General features: G+C 46.0%; 2 protein-coding genes across 3 annotated transcripts in view; one reads left to right on the forward strand and one right to left on the reverse strand.

Moving 5' to 3' along the window:
• olfm2a (olfactomedin 2a) overlaps window positions 1-8,322 on the forward strand; it is a 38,745-nt gene extending 30,423 nt beyond the window's left edge. For both annotated transcript variants that reach the window (XM_088317906.1, XM_088317905.1), the window contains exons 3-6: window positions 2,386-2,541; window positions 4,263-4,482; window positions 5,126-5,232; window positions 7,376-8,322. In XM_088317906.1, coding sequence (XP_088174032.1) covers window positions 2,386-2,541; window positions 4,263-4,482; window positions 5,126-5,232; window positions 7,376-8,050 — 1,158 coding nt within the window. In that variant the 3' untranslated portion in view covers window positions 8,051-8,322. The remainder of the gene's footprint in view (window positions 1-2,385; window positions 2,542-4,262; window positions 4,483-5,125; window positions 5,233-7,375) is intronic.
• Window positions 1-17,960, reverse strand: part of rdh8a (retinol dehydrogenase 8a) — a 116,580-nt gene that overhangs the window by 86,279 nt on the left and 12,341 nt on the right. Inside the window, exons 2-3 of the mRNA XM_088317910.1 lie at window positions 5,094-5,248; window positions 3,276-3,369 (exon numbers count right to left, since the gene is read on the reverse strand). The gene's annotated coding sequence lies outside the window, so the exon portion shown is untranslated. The remainder of the gene's footprint in view (window positions 1-3,275; window positions 3,370-5,093; window positions 5,249-17,960) is intronic.

Raw genomic sequence — 17,960 nt, forward strand, 5'->3', positions numbered from 1 at the left:
CGGGTTGCTTTTCAGGTACAACGCGGCTTCAAACAAAAACAAAAGCAAACTAGAACACGTTGCAATGCGCTCACGCTCACAATCCAACATCGCACAATTCATTTCTTTTCGTCTAATTCAGCGTTCCGGAATAGTCTAGGAGGTGATTACAAAATCAGCCTCTGCCTGAAAGGCGCTAGCGTTCAAAGGCGAGCGCTGCCGTCTAATACAGTCCAGAGCTCGTCTTAATGAGGACACCTGAGGTTTGTGCTATGCGAGCTGTACAAAAGCAAAAAAAAAGAAAAGAAAAAGACCGAGTGAGTGCATGTGCAGCATGTGCACAAAAGAGACATCCTCATTTGGCATCCAAAGCATGCAGAGGAAGAATTTCAGCGGAGCCCATCCACAAATTCCCTCCACTGGCAAGACAAAAAAAAAAAGACAAGGACAGGCGGGCATGTCAAGGTTCAAAGAATTCACAACAGCTTGGCGCCAAAGTCTGTCTACGGCTTCATGTAAAGCTCGTACAATGAGGAGCTGACCCCGGCGGGGTGCGGCGGGAATGTTCAATGTGGCGGCTTTTGAAGGCAACACCCCCCCCACCCCCAACTGACCTGCCGCCCTCGCTCACTGGAGGAAAAAAAAAAAAGTGTGTGATGGAAAAGCAAAAGCAGCCAAGCCTTCATTCACGAGACAGCACGGTTGTTCGTGGTTCGAACGCCTGCTAATCTCTTTCTTCGTCTTTTGAGCGCCACATACAGAAAAAAAATGGAAAGGCCGCATTCAAATAATTCAACTTTAATGTATTTAAACCAATCATTCAAGCAATTATGTATTTGACCCATTCCATTAAACCGGAATGAAATGACTGTTTGACATTTCACAGACGTCTACGATATGTTATCGTACGAGGTATAAACGAGCAGCTGGTCACCGATCGGTTCAAATTGCTCCCATAGGAAGTTCATTCAAATTTGATGAAGTGAACAAACGGTCAACATCATAAAAACTTTATGAACTGAACTGTTTCATCAACAGCTGCACAAGTGTAAAAAGAAGTGAACCACTCTTGATATTAAATGTAAAACAAAAACAAAATGGCAATGAAATACTCGGTTGTGACTGGCGATGAAAAAGTGCGATACGAAGATTTCCACGTTTGAAACAAATTTTTTTTTCCCACAAATGGAATGAGATTGGCCTTATTTTTTTACAAATGAATTTTTTTTACAAGACTAAAAAGACCCAAAAATGTTTTGCTCGATTTGCTTCCATTCTCGTTTCTTTGTGAGCATTTGAAAAAGGGAAAAGAACAGGTTTTGATGGAGCATGTGGGAGAAGACACGGGCGCGGAGAACAGTAGGCCGGACACAGTCATTGAGTGGGCCGAGCGCGCGAAGGCGAACGAGGCATCTGGAGCAACAGACTCCATGCCAAACGGCGACCTTTGAGAATTGGGACTGTTGGATAAAGTACCAAATCAAGCCCGCGTGCGACTCGGAGGAGTTTTGGAGTTCTGCCTGTCTGCGGGAGCGAGGCGCTTTTTTTGGGGGGGGGGGGTTTGTTTGTGCGCGGCCATACAGTGAAGACACGTGAGAGGACACGAAGCGTTGGTTCAAATGAGCGCTCTGCTGAGGGGGTGTGACAGTAGGCCGGTTATGCAGCAGCAGAGTGGGCTGTCGGCATTGGAGGATTCAACTTAGTGCACAGCTGAATGGGGAAATCAACAAATAGCAGCCCAACACTGAAGAGGAGATTTTCTTTTGCAGTGTGTTTCTGACATGCGCCATCAGAATCGGAATAGATATAACATATAACTAGCACAAAATTTCCTCCGTGTGACCTGCGTTTGCTTTGCGTGGTTTTCATTTAACCGGCTGGCTTTGTTATGAGCGTGAGCTTGTACCCTTTTCCATGTTGGAGCAAGCTTCATACAGTAAAGTAAAATCCATCAAACGACAAAAACCAAAACAAATCCCTTCAAATATTCATGGCAGCCAAAAAAAACGCCCTCTTTCTCACCCTTAACACAAAGGCGCCATTGCCAAATATTGATCAGATAAGGGAAAAGATCAAATTGTCGCAGGAAAGTTAAGCGACTTTCAATTTGAAAAGATCTCCTTGCAATGCAAACGCTCTTGTTTGCCGAGAATCCGAGCAGATGCAATCAGGAGTCAAACCACCGCACAGATAGCATGTCAGGACCGTTCTTGCTAAATATAGACACGCGGCGCATAATCAGCTTTTTTTTTTGTTGCTTTTTTTCAATGTCACTAATACGCTGGTAAACAGTAACTGCACAAAGAAGGAGCGCCAATGCGCAAGCGACATCGAAACATCCACTCGTGCTCAGCTTTTGACAACATATCCGGTCCAAACGTGCCGCACGCTTTGCGCTGTCCCCAGGTGCAGAATATAAGTCAGTCCATGGAGGTGCTGGATCTGCGGACCAACAGGGACCTCCAGTACGTGAAGGAGACCGAAGGCCTGATGAAAGTGGTGGACGGGAGGCTGAAGGTGGCCTCCGACAACCCCCGCAGTCTCAATCCCAAAGGCTTTCAGGTACTCGCCGGCGCCTGCGTGGGTGTGTGTGTTCTCGCCACAATTGCCGCATGTCGTTTCACAGGCAATAAAGTTTTGGATGACTCCGAGCAACACAAACTTCATTTAAAGTTCGGAGCGGTCCTGCTGAATTTTTAACAGCGGCGAGCTTTCGATTTTGCGCTTTTTAAGCATTTCGATGGGAATATTTGAATGTTAAATTCGGAGGAAAAAAAAAAAAGTTGTCATTGAATATTTCCCCAGCAAAGTTGACATTTTCTTTTGTTGTTTCGTTCCATCGTGACGTATTGGATGGATACGACGGCGTCACGTTTGCGAGTTTGTGCGAACGGCAATCGTACGAAAATCTGGAACTTGACTAAAGGCTGCTCCCGGATTCTGGTTGGATTTCGGAAAAATCAAAGAACCAAAGCCCAATTAAACAGTCTGTTGCTCCTTTCGAGACTAATTTGCTTAGCAGACGCTCCTTTGTGTCTCTTTTTGGACTTTGCTTGATTTTTTAAAAAAGACAGATCATTCATACACGACATTTAAAATAAATAAATAAATATTGCAAATGAAACTTTGCTTGAGTCATTTTGCAGCAAGTGTAGAGGAAAAGACAAAAAAAAAATCAAATAAAGCTCCACAATTCTTTGTGTTCCCGATTGTTGTTTTTCGCCACAATCTTGTTTACTTTTGCTCAACGTCAGCGAGTGTCGGACTTGAGAGGTTACGTTGAATGTTCTTCTTACCATCGAATCTCCACCTTATCTCCTTCCAAGTTGCGATCGTCTGTCGGGCCCGTTGTCTTCCCGTCTCTCGACGACTCCTAATTCATTCTTCACACTATTGGGAAATGAGATGAAGCATTTAATAGCTTGATTAAAGTAGAAATGCAAAACGTGCGCTCCCCCTGGGGACTCGCGCAAATGTCGCTCAACTGTGTTTTATGCACGTGACGTTCCATCCCTGTTCTTTCGAAACGCGTGCATTTGACCACATTGACTGATGGCGGCGCTCAGCTCCGAGTCGCGACGTGGGAGATTAACGGGATCTGTGCTGCTTGGGAAGGAGGCAAGAGAGGAGGAGGAGGGGGGGGAGATTTATGACGAGACGCCACCGGGCTGAGAGTGGCTCCATCACTAGATTTAAGATAAACCCCAACAAGAAGGAGAAGAGGGAAGGGGGGGGGGGGCAAAGGCGCCATCCCCGTGGCCGGCATATTTTATTGAAAGGTCTATTTCTTTCGTGATGCATGACTTCCAAAGCTGCATGCTGGGTGGCTCTCTCATTTCTTCTCGGATCAGCTCATGAGTCACACAGGAGAAGCGGTCTTCTTCAATCAATCATACAGATCGGACACGATCATGTGCCAAAGTGGAAAATCATGTGTGGAATGATGGATGGAAAGATTGGTTGGTGGGTGAAGGTGTTGGATGGATTTATGGATGGATGCACAAAAATAGAAGCCAAATCGTTCAGTGGGAGCATGGAAGCTTGAGAAAACCAAATAAGATTTAATTTTTTTTTCAATCTGCTTGAATGACTTGGGTTCCGTTGAAGATCAAAAAGAAAAAAGTCTAGCGTGGAATCGGAGTCCAAATGACTCGGACGGATCTCGCGTCAACCACGGTGAGATTTTGAATTGACGTGAATGGAGGCCACCAAGTTTGCGACCGCCACACGACCGACGCGAGCGCCACATGACGGCACCGTGAACAGACGGCTTCTCTTTTTAGGACTTGAAAGACAAGGTGGGCGAGCTCGTCCGCCGGCTTCCGGTGCTGGAGCAATACAAATCGGACACCAAGATGATCGTTCTCCTGCGCGAGGAGGTGAGGAATCTGTCCTTGGTGCTGATGGCCATCCAGGAGGAGATGGGCGCCTACGACTACGAGGAGCTGCGCCAGAGGGTCCTGCTGCTGGAGACCCGCCTCCACTCGTGCATGCAGAAGCTGGGTGCGTACCGGCGTGCCGTGCAAATGACTGGCGGTGAACGAGCGCTCCATGAATTCTTCATCTCCAACCGACCAATTCCATTACGGCACTTGTGCGCCTATCGGCAATTCGTGCGATTATTGATTCAACGAACATCATAAACAGACAAATGCTCTGCTGTGCAACATTTACACTCTGGTCGCCCTCTCAAATGATCAACGTAAATTATGAAAAACTTTCCTGGAACGCCACAATGAATAATTGATTGCGTTTCCACTTGGCTAAAGTGATCATTGAACAGAATAAAAAACAATTAAGGGCTGCTGATGATGAGAGGGGAAAAAAAAAAAATCACATCGTGGAAGAGCACGACGCTCAAGTATAATGTCATTTGCTAATGCGATAAAGTCGGCCATGTTGATACGATATTAAATTGAGAGGTGGATGCAAACATTTTTGGGCTACTTGTCTTCACGCTTGCACTTTCTGCAAGCAGCCGCAAGATTCAGGTTGCACTTGAAATGAGGCTTCTATCCGTAAAACCACAAAGCGGACATCCATTTCAAATAAACCGAATTTAAACGTCTTCCTGCAGCATCCGCCACGTGTGGACACAATTTTAATATTCATACCTTCCTCCCGCCATCTCTTCTTTGACCTGCAGGCTGCGGCAAGCTGACGGGCGTCAGTAATCCCATCACGGTGCGCGCGTCGGGGTCCAGATTCGGCTCCTGGATGACAGACACCATGATCCCCAGCTCCGACAACCGAGTGAGTGACTTCGTTCCTGGACGAGAGCAAATAGAGAGGATGAAGTGGCGCACAAATCCAAAAGTAAAGACAAGGAATGTGGAAAACCGGGAGTCGCAGGTGTTGGAAATGTCAGCGAGATGAGGAGAAGATTCTGTGTGAAAATTTGAATGGTTCCAAAATTAAAAAAAAAAAAAAATACAGACCAGCTAAACGCTTTTGTGGCTTATGAGGAAACTTTTTTTTAAAAGAATCCTCCTTTGTGCTTGCGAGGCTTCCGTCGGGTTCTCTCTCTCTCAAAAAAAAAAAAAACATCCACGGTACCTTTATTAAAATCTCCAAATTCTAAATTGGCGCGACTGTCAACCTGAAGGCTTGTTTGTGTTCTGTATGAGCAACGCGATGAACTGGCAACCGGCCCAGCTCCCCCACAGCGGTCGCCGATGCAAATGAACTCACGAGAATTAACGAGAACGCCGCGGCAAATTCATTCACATTCAGTCCTTGGGAAAAATGCCCAAATTTAAGATTAAATGCATCAGGAAAAAGTTGGTCCGCAAAGCCGATAATCACTAATGCATCCGTTTCCCTCCTCCCTACGCGCGTTCGCCTCGGCGGCTCCAGCTCATAAATCACTTCATCATCATCACTGGAGAAATAAATGAGTTGTTTGCACCCGAGTTTTCCAAATGGCCGAGGCAATTAGCGCGCGCGTGGCCCTGATGATGATGCGAGGTTGGAGCCGTCGGTTTATGATGAAAGGAGGACAATCCGGGCGTGGATTTCAAGCTCATTCGGAGCAAAATGCCACTTTCACGAGAATTGGATTTTGTTGAAAAAAACAGCGGCACTGTTTTTAGTAGAATTTTCAATGAAGAATTCATAGCGGTAGCATCGAGAATTGGATTTAGTTCATTTCTTTTTTCTCAAAGGCTTATTTTGGCATCCTCAACTTTGTGCCGAAATGCGGACAGAATGTACTCTTTGACGGCTAGCATCGCCTCAAAAAAAATTAAATAAAATAAGAAATAGATTATTCTCCTACCGAGGTCGGACACCACCGCTTTCAATTTTCCGTTTGTGTTAATGTGAGTTTCAAATTTGTGCTTTTCTCCCAGCTAATCCTTTAGCTAGCTAAAGAATTCCTTTGATAAGAAATTTTAATCAGAATTGTGTTGAAACGGACATGGAATTGGGGGTAAAAACGTCAGCTCAGCTTCTTCCCCGCTTGCAGAACTCCTGGGACTCGTCGAGCATGTTTAACGCTTGCCCAATTCGACAATCCGACTGCTGCGCTCCCACGGGAACTGTTACTGCAAGCAAAGTGCCGACTGTTGCCCCTGGGGAGCAGAGGGGGGGGGGGGGCGCTATCTTAGCAAAGCCCTCCTCGCTGTGTTAAGCACAAAATAAACATGGACGTGGAGTGCTGTTTAATGAAATCAATTAAAAGATGAACTTTGTCTCAGCGGAAGCATCGTTGGGGATGAGCCGGGAGGCGCAGCCGTGTTAGTGGGCCCACGATGCCGAGATGGAGCTGCTAAATTGATGGATTTTCTGTAAGTGTGGACGGGGGAGGGCACGGAACGCCAGAAGCGGTTGAGGGCATAGTGCGGCGACGTCTTCAGGCCCGCAAGACAAACGGCGCTGGATTGATGCGTGTTCAGCATGCGGCGGTGCCATGAGAACATGCGGTCGCGAGGTCAGCAGGAGACGCGTCCCGCTTAAATTCCGGAACCTTCAACCCAGAACAAGTGAAGGGGACCCTCAATTGTCAAGAATTCTGGTGCGCGCCATTAGAACAAAACACGGAAAGGTCAAGCGAAAGCTTTTTATCATCTCGCCTCATATCTCGTTGCACACTTGAGTACGATGACAATAAAGGGATTTCTAATTCTAATTCTAATTCTATATTTTGATAAGGCCTTCTAACAGTCAAAAGGAAACCAAGTAAAAAAAGAAGAGCAGAGGCTCAAGAGTCGATTGACGTTAATTTGTTTTATAAACGAGAACGTGTCGACTTGATGGGCAATCTTGACTGGACGTTAAAGGGTTCGAGCAAGGTTGGGAGAATACGTTGCCTCCTGGCCGACATACCGGCGGACGTCTTCGTAAGCAATCGTACCGCTTTCTTAACGTAACCCGTTCATTGTCTTCCTCGTCGCAGGTTTGGTCCATGGACGGTTACTTCAAGGGACGGCGGGTTTTGGAGTATCGCACCATGAGTGACTTCACGAAAGGCCAGAACTTTGTGCAGCACCTGCTGCCCCACCCTTGGGCAGGCACCGGCCACGTGGTCTACAACGGCTCGCTGTACTACAACAAGTACCAGAGCAACATCATCATCAAGTACCACTTCCGCTCTCGGAGCGTTCTGGTGCAGCGCAGCCTGAGCGGCGCCGGCTACAACAACACCTTCCCTTACTCCTGGGGCGGCTCGTCCGACATCGACCTGATGGCCGACGAGAACGGCCTGTGGGCGGTCTACACCACCATCCCCAAGGCGGGGAATATCGTCATCAGCCGCCTGGAGCCGCAGACTCTGGAGGTGCTGCAAACGTGGGACACCGGCTTCCCCAAACGCAGCGCCGGAGAGTCCTTCATGATCTGCAGCACGCTCTACGTCACCAACTCTCACCTGGCCGGCGCCAAGATCTACTTTGCCTACTACACCAACACGTCCAGCTACGAGTACACAGACATCCCCTTCCACAATCAATACTCTCACATCTCCATGATGGACTACAACCCCAGGGAGCGGGTCCTCTACACCTGGAACAATGGGCATCAGGTGCTCTACAACGTCACACTGTTCCAGGTCATTAAGACCTCTGGGGATTGAGAGCCCGACCGACACTGGACACATCTGATGCTGTACGCGATGTTTGGGGAGGGACAAAAGACACCAGTTCAAGCTGGCTGGGTGGGTGTCGGGTTATTAAGTGTTAACAGGCCTAGGCTTGTATTTTCTATCAATTCTTCATTGAGTGCTATTATTCACATTGTGAAAAACTGAAACAAAAGACTGAGCATTTCTGTTTCGTTTTCTTTCTGTGATGAGTAAGCATGGTCCATTTTCATTGTGATGAGAAATAAATATCAGTCTTTACCATTTGTGACCTTGTGATTCTTTGTTCTTCAAGATTATTAGGTTTGGATGAGTAGAAGGCGGAGTGGTTCAATGACGTCTCATTTAAAGATCGCAATACGTTTTTGTAGTCCTCGAGGCTGCAACCGTGAACACCACGCCGCGTTGAGCGCATCAAATCAGAATCAGACGCATCAACAAACCAGGAAGATTGAGAGTGGCAAGAAAACGGAGCTCTGCGGTACACCTGAGGCGCAGCAACAAGGGGAAGCGAACGTGTACAAAAAGACAAAAGCATGTGCACATATTTTCTCGTCCATCCGTACCTGAAACAATTTAGCGACTCAGACCTGATAGCACTTAAACATCTGGCGCTAGCTAGAAGCTCGTTGCTACGATATCGCTCACAGTTTGTGTTGCTTGTCAGCACCAGTCAAGCAAACGTCTCAACAACGTCATCGCAAAGCCTTGCTGAGGTTTCGTTTACGTGTTGGCATGTTGTAGTCTGTGTCTCGCTATGATATATTTTATTTATCAGGTGAAGCCCGTCCCTGAGCTTCCGAGGAGCCGCTGCACGTAACCATGGCGATCGCATTCATAGTGGATGGCCTTTCTATCAATAAAGTGCTTCTGCTTGATAAGTTCATAGAGTGCACGGTGACATTTAAAGCACAATGGAGAAAGACCAACATTCCATTTCCAGTGTAAATAGTGATGGAGATGATGTCAATACAAAAAAAAATAAATACGATAGATATTGGCGCAGATTAAGTTTCATTTAAGATGAACGCTGACATCCAATGAGCAGATCTACGCAGTAAAATAAGACAGCAGTGAGTTGGTCGAGTTTTAGTTGCTAAGCAATTATTTGACTGTGTACCACTAAGTTCCTTATTTACAGAAGTTTGATGATTTTATATCTTTTTACTTCTTTGCTAGCACTCAAGAAGCATTTTGCAGTTACCACCCGTATGGGCCGCTGCCCCACCTGCTTTGTTTCCAACTTTTTGCCATCAAAATGTGCGTCCGCCAACAGTGCAAACGTGGCCTGCGGCGCTTGCAAAGTGTAGCATTGGCCGTGTTGTGATCGGACAATAAAGATCAGCGGCGTGACAAATGGCATCAAGGTCGCCAGCTCGCGCCCAAGCACGCACGTCACCCACGGACGAGTCGGGCGAGCGCGACGATGCCGAAGGGTTTATATGCGACTTAGGAGGACTACTGCACGAATACCGCTTTAGTCATGCGGCTTTCGTTTGGCTTCATGTCAATGGGAATACAATTTATCTCAGCATGTGCAGCTGGTCCTGGCAGATTCAACTGTGCGGTTGCGCTGATCCGCTTCCTTCTGTACATTCATCGGAACAGCGTCTTACGCGCCTGTTCTTGTGTCCTCACCATTATTTCCGATCCGGTCAACCAAAGGTTATACAAAACATTCGATTCGGAACTCCAGAACTCCGTTCTGCCTTTGACGCCATTATTGGTAATCATCGCACACCTCAAATCGGCCATTCGCATCGCCAGCTCCGCCTCACAAAACAAACTCTTAGTCATTTACAGTTCAAAGATAAATCAATCAGCTCTCATGGAGTCCCTCAAGGCTCATTTCAAAGTCCCCTCTTTATCCATCCAGTCGGGCAAGACACCCAAAACATTGCTGTGACCACCCACTCTGCCCTCATCACTCAACATTTTAATCGGTTGCCCCAATACACAGACGAGTAGGCCTCTTATAGAGGTGTCGTCACGAAGAAATAAAAATAGTCGCGTTCTTAATAATTGAATTTATAGCTCTGACTATCATGCTGTCAAGCAAAAAAGTTGAACTGAATCAACACACTAAATTACAAACCGATCGACCTTATGCCGACTTCCCGAGCTAAGGTACCCTTAAAAGACAAAAATGACATCCATTAGTTCTGTAACCCAACGCACTCTTTTGCATCAACACAGACGAGCCCGCCTCGGCCCTCCCATGTCAACGGCATTGCCCCAAAGTGCTTTGGGAGCCGTCCTCGTTCCACATTTTATGGCCATGGCTGCAGCGTGCAGATGGAGGGACGGGTCAGCAAAGAAGAAGGAGGAGGAGGAGGTGAATTTACACCAATTAACTCCACCGAGGAGCTCGCTCGTTAATTGTGTTTTGGGCTTCCGTTGATTTCCAGCCATTTCTCGTTGTCTTTTGAAGGACACTAAAGCGTAAAATGGTGACTGGGATGGACGTTAAAGTTAGCCTCAAACGCTTAACGGCGGCGTCTCGCAGATCTCTGCTGTTGTACCGTCATTAAAATGCCACAGACCGGAGTGATAACAAGAGACAATAAAAAATAAAAATAAAAAAAAAACGACATTCCCAGAGGTGTCGTAAATGAAAATGACGGATCAAAAGTAGCGACACATATTTTACGGAAGGATTGATTTTACTAACAAGTTGATTTATGAACTGTATGTTTTATTTTCATTTCACCAACGCTTCGAAACAGTCATCCATGCCTTTGTGACATCTCGGCCAGATTATTGGAATGCACTTTGTCCTCCCTCAAGCGTCTCCAGTTGCTCCAAAACGCTGCTGCTCGTCTTTTAACTGGAGCTCACAAGACGGATGACATCACCGCAATCTTGGCCTCTCCTCACTGGCAAACTGGCCATTTTGGAGCAAATTAAAGAATTTTAAATGTGCCTTATAAGCCCCAAAAATACGATCAGTTTCAAAAATGCTACCTGTTATGAAATGAGTTGAGTTCACTGACCAAACGGCGCGTAAATCTCAAATTGTACATCGCAAGTCAAAGCGGAAACAAAAACAAAAAAACGCTGGTATCTTAAGGAATTTGGAAGTCGAGTCACAAAACCAGAAAATATTTTTTGGGTGGGACATCCAAACGCTTGTCATCCGACTGTGACTTGACAGCGATGGTTAGAACATGTCTGCGGTGTCCTCCTATTTTTTTTTTTCCAATCTCTTGGGGACTTTTTGTTTGTGTGCGCCGTCGACTGCAGTGGAGCTGCTGTTCATGCACGATGCCGCTCCTTCTTTTCGACACTTTGCTGCTATAAATACAGACGTGGGCAGGGAACGGGGACTCACTTTTAATTTCATATCACAGTTGAGGGCAATAAAACAAAAAAAAACAAAAACTTTAATACCCGACCAAACGTGGAATACATTTCTCCTGTGGTTGACGTGTTCAAAGTATTTTATAGATCACACACACATCCATATATGGCGTTGTTACACAGCTCATTCAATTTGGGTGTGCTTCCACTTCTTGGCCTATTTCGTAGGCAACGTGTCCAACACGGAGCAGCAAAGCCAAAGTCATTAAACGAGTCGCCTGGACCTGAACCATTTCCAAACATCGCATGCGGCTCACATTAGACGGCATTAATATGCAAATGAGTGGAAAAGGCCGCCATCACAGCATTTTACTGATCCCAGTTATTAAATCAAATCCCGGCAAAACAAGCGACAGGAGCTGCTGAGGTAGTCAAAGGCTTTTTATTCTGTCGCATATTAATGAGCCAGACTCAATTATACATACGGCACAGACGGGAGAAGAGCAGGGGCGGCGGCGGCGGCGGCGGCGGCGGCGGCGCCCGACTCTGCCTGCATCGGTTACAATCGCATCTCCGTGCATGGGCACGCCACATCTCTTGTCGTCATTTTATGTTGCCCAAATGTGTGCAAAGCAGACGTGGTGCGTTTGAATCGGAAAATCGTTTTTGGATTTAGCAGAAGTGCACGTAGAGTTGAAGATTTGCCACTATTGCGTAACGTTAACATTTACGACTGACTGTTTGCCGAGCAGATTGGATAGAAAAATGAAAAAAAAATAATCCAAAAATAAAAATCACTCCTAACGCTTCCACGCCGCAGGTTAATCCTTCAACATCATCTTTATAGACAGCGAATAATTGGGCCTTGACTGATCAGAAGAGGAGTAAAAATCTTCACATTCCGACAGATTATCGGTCGACTGCGTGTGGACTCGACTTTAACGTCTATTGAGTCTACTTTTCTATCTTTTTTATCTTCTTGCCTCACGTTCTTCTCTTACCAGCCCTCACAGAGGATGCTTCATTTACGATGAGTCGCTAAAAAAAAAAAAAAAAAAAAAAAAAAAAAAAAATTAATAAATAAAAGGCACGTTTGACGCAACGTTGTTGTCATCCTCTACCTTTCTTTGTTAGGCTTCTCTTTGGATTTTTTTTTTTTTTAAATCTCTTCTTGCAGGACCGTCAACAAAAAGCATATAATGGTTCTTATTTCCCTGTAATTGCCTTTCATGACGCTGGCTGCGTGGCTAATGCGTTCCCGTCATTTGTCTGTTCCAGCGGTCATTTTACACGTAAACAAGAGGAATCCAAACTCTCAAAGGAGCAAAGAAATTGTCACGACGCTTCGTTGAAAGGCAGCCAAACCCAAACAGCGTGTACGCATCTTTTCAAATCTTTTCACTGGAATATGCATTTTTTTTAACAGAATTACAGGACATTTTCTACACCGCCTTTCCTTTACAACCAGGGGGCAGTATAAAACAAACCAAGAGGCGCAACCAACTCTGCAAGATACCATAATAATAATATTAGCTGAAAAAAGTAGGCCACTGAGTATTTAAAACTGTCTGTCGCGATGTGTTGCTGCACCATTTGTGTATCCGGGACCAAAAAGTCTCTAACATCCGCAGACGCCTGTCGACGCGTTCCCAGCGTGCGTCGCAGCTGATAAGCGTCAGGTCAGAAGAGTTCACCGAGCTCGCCGTATTGAGACATCACTTCAGGACACGCCTCTCCAAAGCGCAATCACAACATTTCATATCGCAGTCAAAGCCCGCTTGGCTCGGACGACCCCCGGATAACGTCGGCGGGGATCGTCGTCAAGAGCGAGAACGTCACCGCGCTTGTTTTTCTTGACAGGCGGAGATTAGGCGTCGGATGATCTCCAGGGGAGACGACAAGTGAGGGGAGGAAGATCGGGCTCCATCTTTCACAAACAGATCCAGACAAACGGGCGCAGGCGGGCTCCCGCTTCCCGCAGAAGAGAGGAAACCCAAGCGCTCTCCTCGCCGCTTCGGTTCGGAACGTTAGCGAGCGTTTTCTCGGGAGACGGCGCCATCCGACTTCAAACGCCACGCGGAGCGAGACACGAGAGGGTGCGGGGGAAAAAAAAAACTTTGAAAAATCGCTTCAGATCCTCCGTCGACGCAAACTACTCTACTATCGGATGAACTTGCCTTTGTCGGGTTTCAGCCTTCAGCGTCCGAATTGCGCATGAATGCCGATTGTACGACGCCACCGCGCATCTTATTCAATCGTATCCTCACCACTTACTTTTCAAACTGAAACGCCTCACCCTGTTGAAATCCAGTTTTTTTTTTTAAACGTGCTCCCATTATCAGTTTTTCAAAATACGACAATAACGGGACTTTTTGGCTCCAGCAGCTTGCGAATACTCTCGTTTATCCAAATTTTCATTTCGAGGGCATCGATTGGGCGAAAGAGGATTGGAGAGACGAATGCTTTGTGTTACGAGCATAGACAAGGACCGAATTAAACTCGTATTTCAAGGCACCACTGTACTCTCGTCTATCTTTGACGACAAGCGACTTTGAATGAATACGTTAATTGTTGCTCACTCACTACTTGTTGGCATTTCAAATTTGAACGTTTTCTGTCACTTTCAAGACAAAAACATAAAAGTACTTGTGGAGAGTTGGGAAAAGTTTCAACACAACATGAAAAATTTTTTTTTTTTTTTTTTGGGCTGCATACGCCAGGGAATTCTAAATTATACATGTGACACTTGCAAGAGCAACTAAATAAGTGAAGAGAGTGGAGAAAAGGTACTTTGTGATTAAAAGGAAGCGGCGCTATGACACCAAGTTTCGTCGGTGAGCTTTATTCTCTTTGTCAAAGAAGAATTTTTGATTTGGCTCATGAAGGGGATCTCATTAGATGGCGAAGGCGTACCTAATCGAGTGGCCGCTGAGAACGCGGATGAAAGTGATCAGCATCACTAAACGAGGTCGCTTTTATCAACAAGCACATCAAATGAGTGCAATCGGCCTTGGACAATGATGCCGTTAATGCTCTCTGAGCCATTTGACGTTGCGCGCACACACACGCACGCACACGCACGCACACACACACACACACAACATTAGACTCGGGCTAATTATGTGCTTGGCCAATCAATAGTCAGGGGTCTCTTTGTCAGGTCGGCGGCGCTTCAAGGAGCCCCGTACGGTGTGGGCGTCTCTGAACTCGGCCTGCCAAAGCCACAGGGCGGCGGCGGCAGCTGGCGAGGGAAGCGGAACTAAGCGGCAACGTGTTCATCAAGAGAATGCAAGCAGATGAAGAGCCTCTGATGAAACGATGAGACTTTAGAAGCAAAAAAAAAAAAAAACGTGATCACACGGAGAGTCGATATCCTTAACTTGAAATTTGCCTCATGCGCAAGCGGCCGCCGTCTGAGGCCGCAAACTTGTTTCCATTTCTTGATACGGTGAAAAGGTCAACGTTAACGATGGTGAACGGGCTGACGAATTCTGCCGTGACGGGAAATACAATCTCTGGGGTTTTCTTTTGCGACTAAATAGGAACAGCGCAGTCATGTGGAAGTACACATGCTGTTGTGCTTGTTTTGTTTTTTTTCTTCTTCACACCTTCTTGCTCTGAATATACACTCACAGGACAGTTCATTAGGTACACCAGTAGAAGCTCATACGGCCTTCATAAAGAAAACCTTTCTCAATTTTGAGGTAACCAATAGTTGGTTGGGTGCACATACTCGTACCCAAACATTTTATTATGTGCTGACGTAGATTCTTTATCCTCCGTGTCGAACAACTCATATTAGTGCCGCACTGATGATGCAAGAGAGGAGAGAGAGAACTTCCCACAGGAAGGAGCAGCACAATGGCCAATTGTTGCAGTGTGACATTTTTCGGGGTATTTATTGTGTCATCTTTTTATGAAGTGCAATTATGATATTTATCCTCATTAACATACACATGAGAACATTTTGGGTTGTTTTTGGGGTGGAAGGCTGGAATGATTTCAATGAGGAAATTCTCAAGGTAGTATTTTCGATGACGTACAGCACATAAAATGGATTATATAGATGGATACGTTATTCAGCACTCAGAAAGATGCAAAGCATAAATTCATTATCGAGGACTAAAAGGCGTCTCGGAGGGATTTGAGCTTTTTCTTTTCCTTCCTCCTCTTCGTCCATTTTTAAAACCAAAAAACATTTTTATTCTTTCGATCCAGCATCAGTTTTTTTTTTTTTGCCTTAAAACACTTTGTTTTTGTAGTGCACTACAAATGAAGTTGCGTTGACTTTGCGGAGGCGCCATGTTTGCCAAAAGCTCCATTTTTCAGGCCTTGCAGGCGTACCTAATGTTGTGGCCCGGCGAATCCATCTGGCTCCCGTCGGCACAAATGCCCAACATGTTGCCGATGTCTGCCTTATTTGCTCTGCATCATCGTCAGAGGGCCGAACTCCCATCTCGCTGGCAGACGAGGCGAGACTTGACGAAAGGAAGAAATGGAAATAAAGCATCCGTCACGGGAAAGACAGACAGGAAGCGGGCTTCACGCCGGAGCAGCTGTCATTTTTTGACGTGGCGTTTGCGAGAAAAGTGCCTGCAAGAGAATGCTCATTGCACAGCAGGCAAGCCGTTGCTTTTACAACCTTACAGTGTGCAAAACACAGCGACTGACAGCGCCTACAGAAACGGGGGGGGGGGACGTTTGCGCATGTCCTCCACATCCACCACTACGCATGAAGTCAAGGCCTTGACGATGTGACGGAAGTCACGGCGGGCACGGTGAATCATTAAAACGCCGTCATGGTTGCGATGTTGTCTTTTTTGCATGTTTGTCGTGCCGCAAGGATCATTAGGGAATGTCAAGACATCTACGACGACCATGTGGCCGTGTCAGATTACGTTGAGGAAACATCCAAGCATGAGAGATTGAGGTCATCCGCGTGCTGCTGATCTTTGTTTCCGATAGAAGAGGAGGGAGTTTAAATGAATGTTTAAAACGATACGACACCGCTGGGACAGGTGTCGCCGAAGAATAAGAATCCCAATAAAAGATAGAGAAGATTTATCTATGTTTAATAATGTCATTTTTTATTAACGGAAGAGGGTTATAAACGGATCACACTCGGCTTTCTGTGCCATAACGGGGCGACGTGGCCTGAAATTTTTGAAGGTCTCGACAATGAAAATACTTGGCAATTATTTATTTTTTTATCGTTATTTTCACAAAGCATTGATTGTTTTTCGAGCAGACCAAGGTATGGGAAAAAATTTACGCGTGTTCTTAATGTGAGCTATTGGCTGAATGCTCAGATGTTAAAAATCGGACTCTCAGAAATCGGTGTGTGGACCAGGATGTTCGTGTCCGAATGATGCGTTCAATGCGGCGTGGTTTTTGCATTATCGCAGTGTACAGGCCCTGGAAAGGTCGAGCTCCCGTTGGACTTTTTTTGTTTTTCTTGGGGGGGGGAGGGTCATTAATGTAAGCTGCACTCCTCCTGCAGCCTCATCACTCCATCCAAGTACAAACGCGTAACGTAGTTGTCTAATTATAGACTTCATTACGCATCGGCTTTGTCCCACTTTCTTTTTTCCCCGCTTCCGACGTGCACACGTGGAAGCGGAAGCGGAGGAGCAGATGTTGGTGTGCCTGTGCAATCTGCTCCTCGTCGTGTAATTAACCTCCCTGCTGTCATGTTGACATCATGCATGTCAGACGAGTACGGCGGGAGCTTTCACAACATTGCGTGCTCGTTATTGTAATTCCATCAGAGAGATTACGGCCTTACAATAGAAGAACGCGGCCCAGTTAGCACAACTACGCCGCAGCAAAGGCGGGGGGGGGGGACAAGTCACATGACTTGACTCCAGTCAGACGATTGTAAAGCCGCCAATTTTCGGAGTCGCGACTTGCTTGACTAAAACTCAATTTGACATTATGAGGCTTGACTTGACGCACCCGCCTGAATGAAAATCGTCATTTTCAAGATAATATTCCATTAAAGTGCCGTGACTTCCCAATTTCACAAGATTTTCCATTGAACTTTACATTGATTGTATGAAGGAGATATTATGTTGTGACAAACGTGTTTTGGTTGCGCTCTGTGAAGCGAACTGAAAAATAGCATGTTAAGCTAGCTCATAGATAGCTAGCCAAACATTAACGAAGCATTTTGTCTGTTCATTAAGAAGACAATCAATAGACTACACAAAAACTATTTTCAGACCATTAAAAAATGTGTTTTTGTTAGTAGCGCGAGCGAACACAAGTACATCTCGAGCTCATTGTGCGAATATGTCGCGTCATTAGCATGATCGTATGACTTGATTCAAAGTCTGACTTGCTTCACGGAAGTAATGACTTGCTTGAATTTTAGTGAAGGCTCGACTTGCCTCGTTTGTTTTATGCCACGGAAACTTCGGACTTGCTTGAAACCCGAAGTTTACGACTCGGGACGTATTAATGACTTGCGCATATGCGACTTCCTCGCAGCTCGGCTACGCAGCCAGGCGCTTGGTCATCGGCCCGGATAACTCAAAGAACAAATACACTTTGAAGCTGCTTGCTGATGCAATTAAACCCTCGCCCCATTTAACATGAAAAAAAA

The sequence above is a fragment of the Idiotropiscis lumnitzeri genome, chromosome 15 (assembly GCF_059441095.1).
Source record: "Idiotropiscis lumnitzeri isolate Australia: NSW breed Sydney's pygmy pipehorse chromosome 15, RoL_Ilum_1.0, whole genome shotgun sequence".
Taxonomy (NCBI): Eukaryota; Metazoa; Chordata; class Actinopteri; order Syngnathiformes; family Syngnathidae; genus Idiotropiscis; species Idiotropiscis lumnitzeri.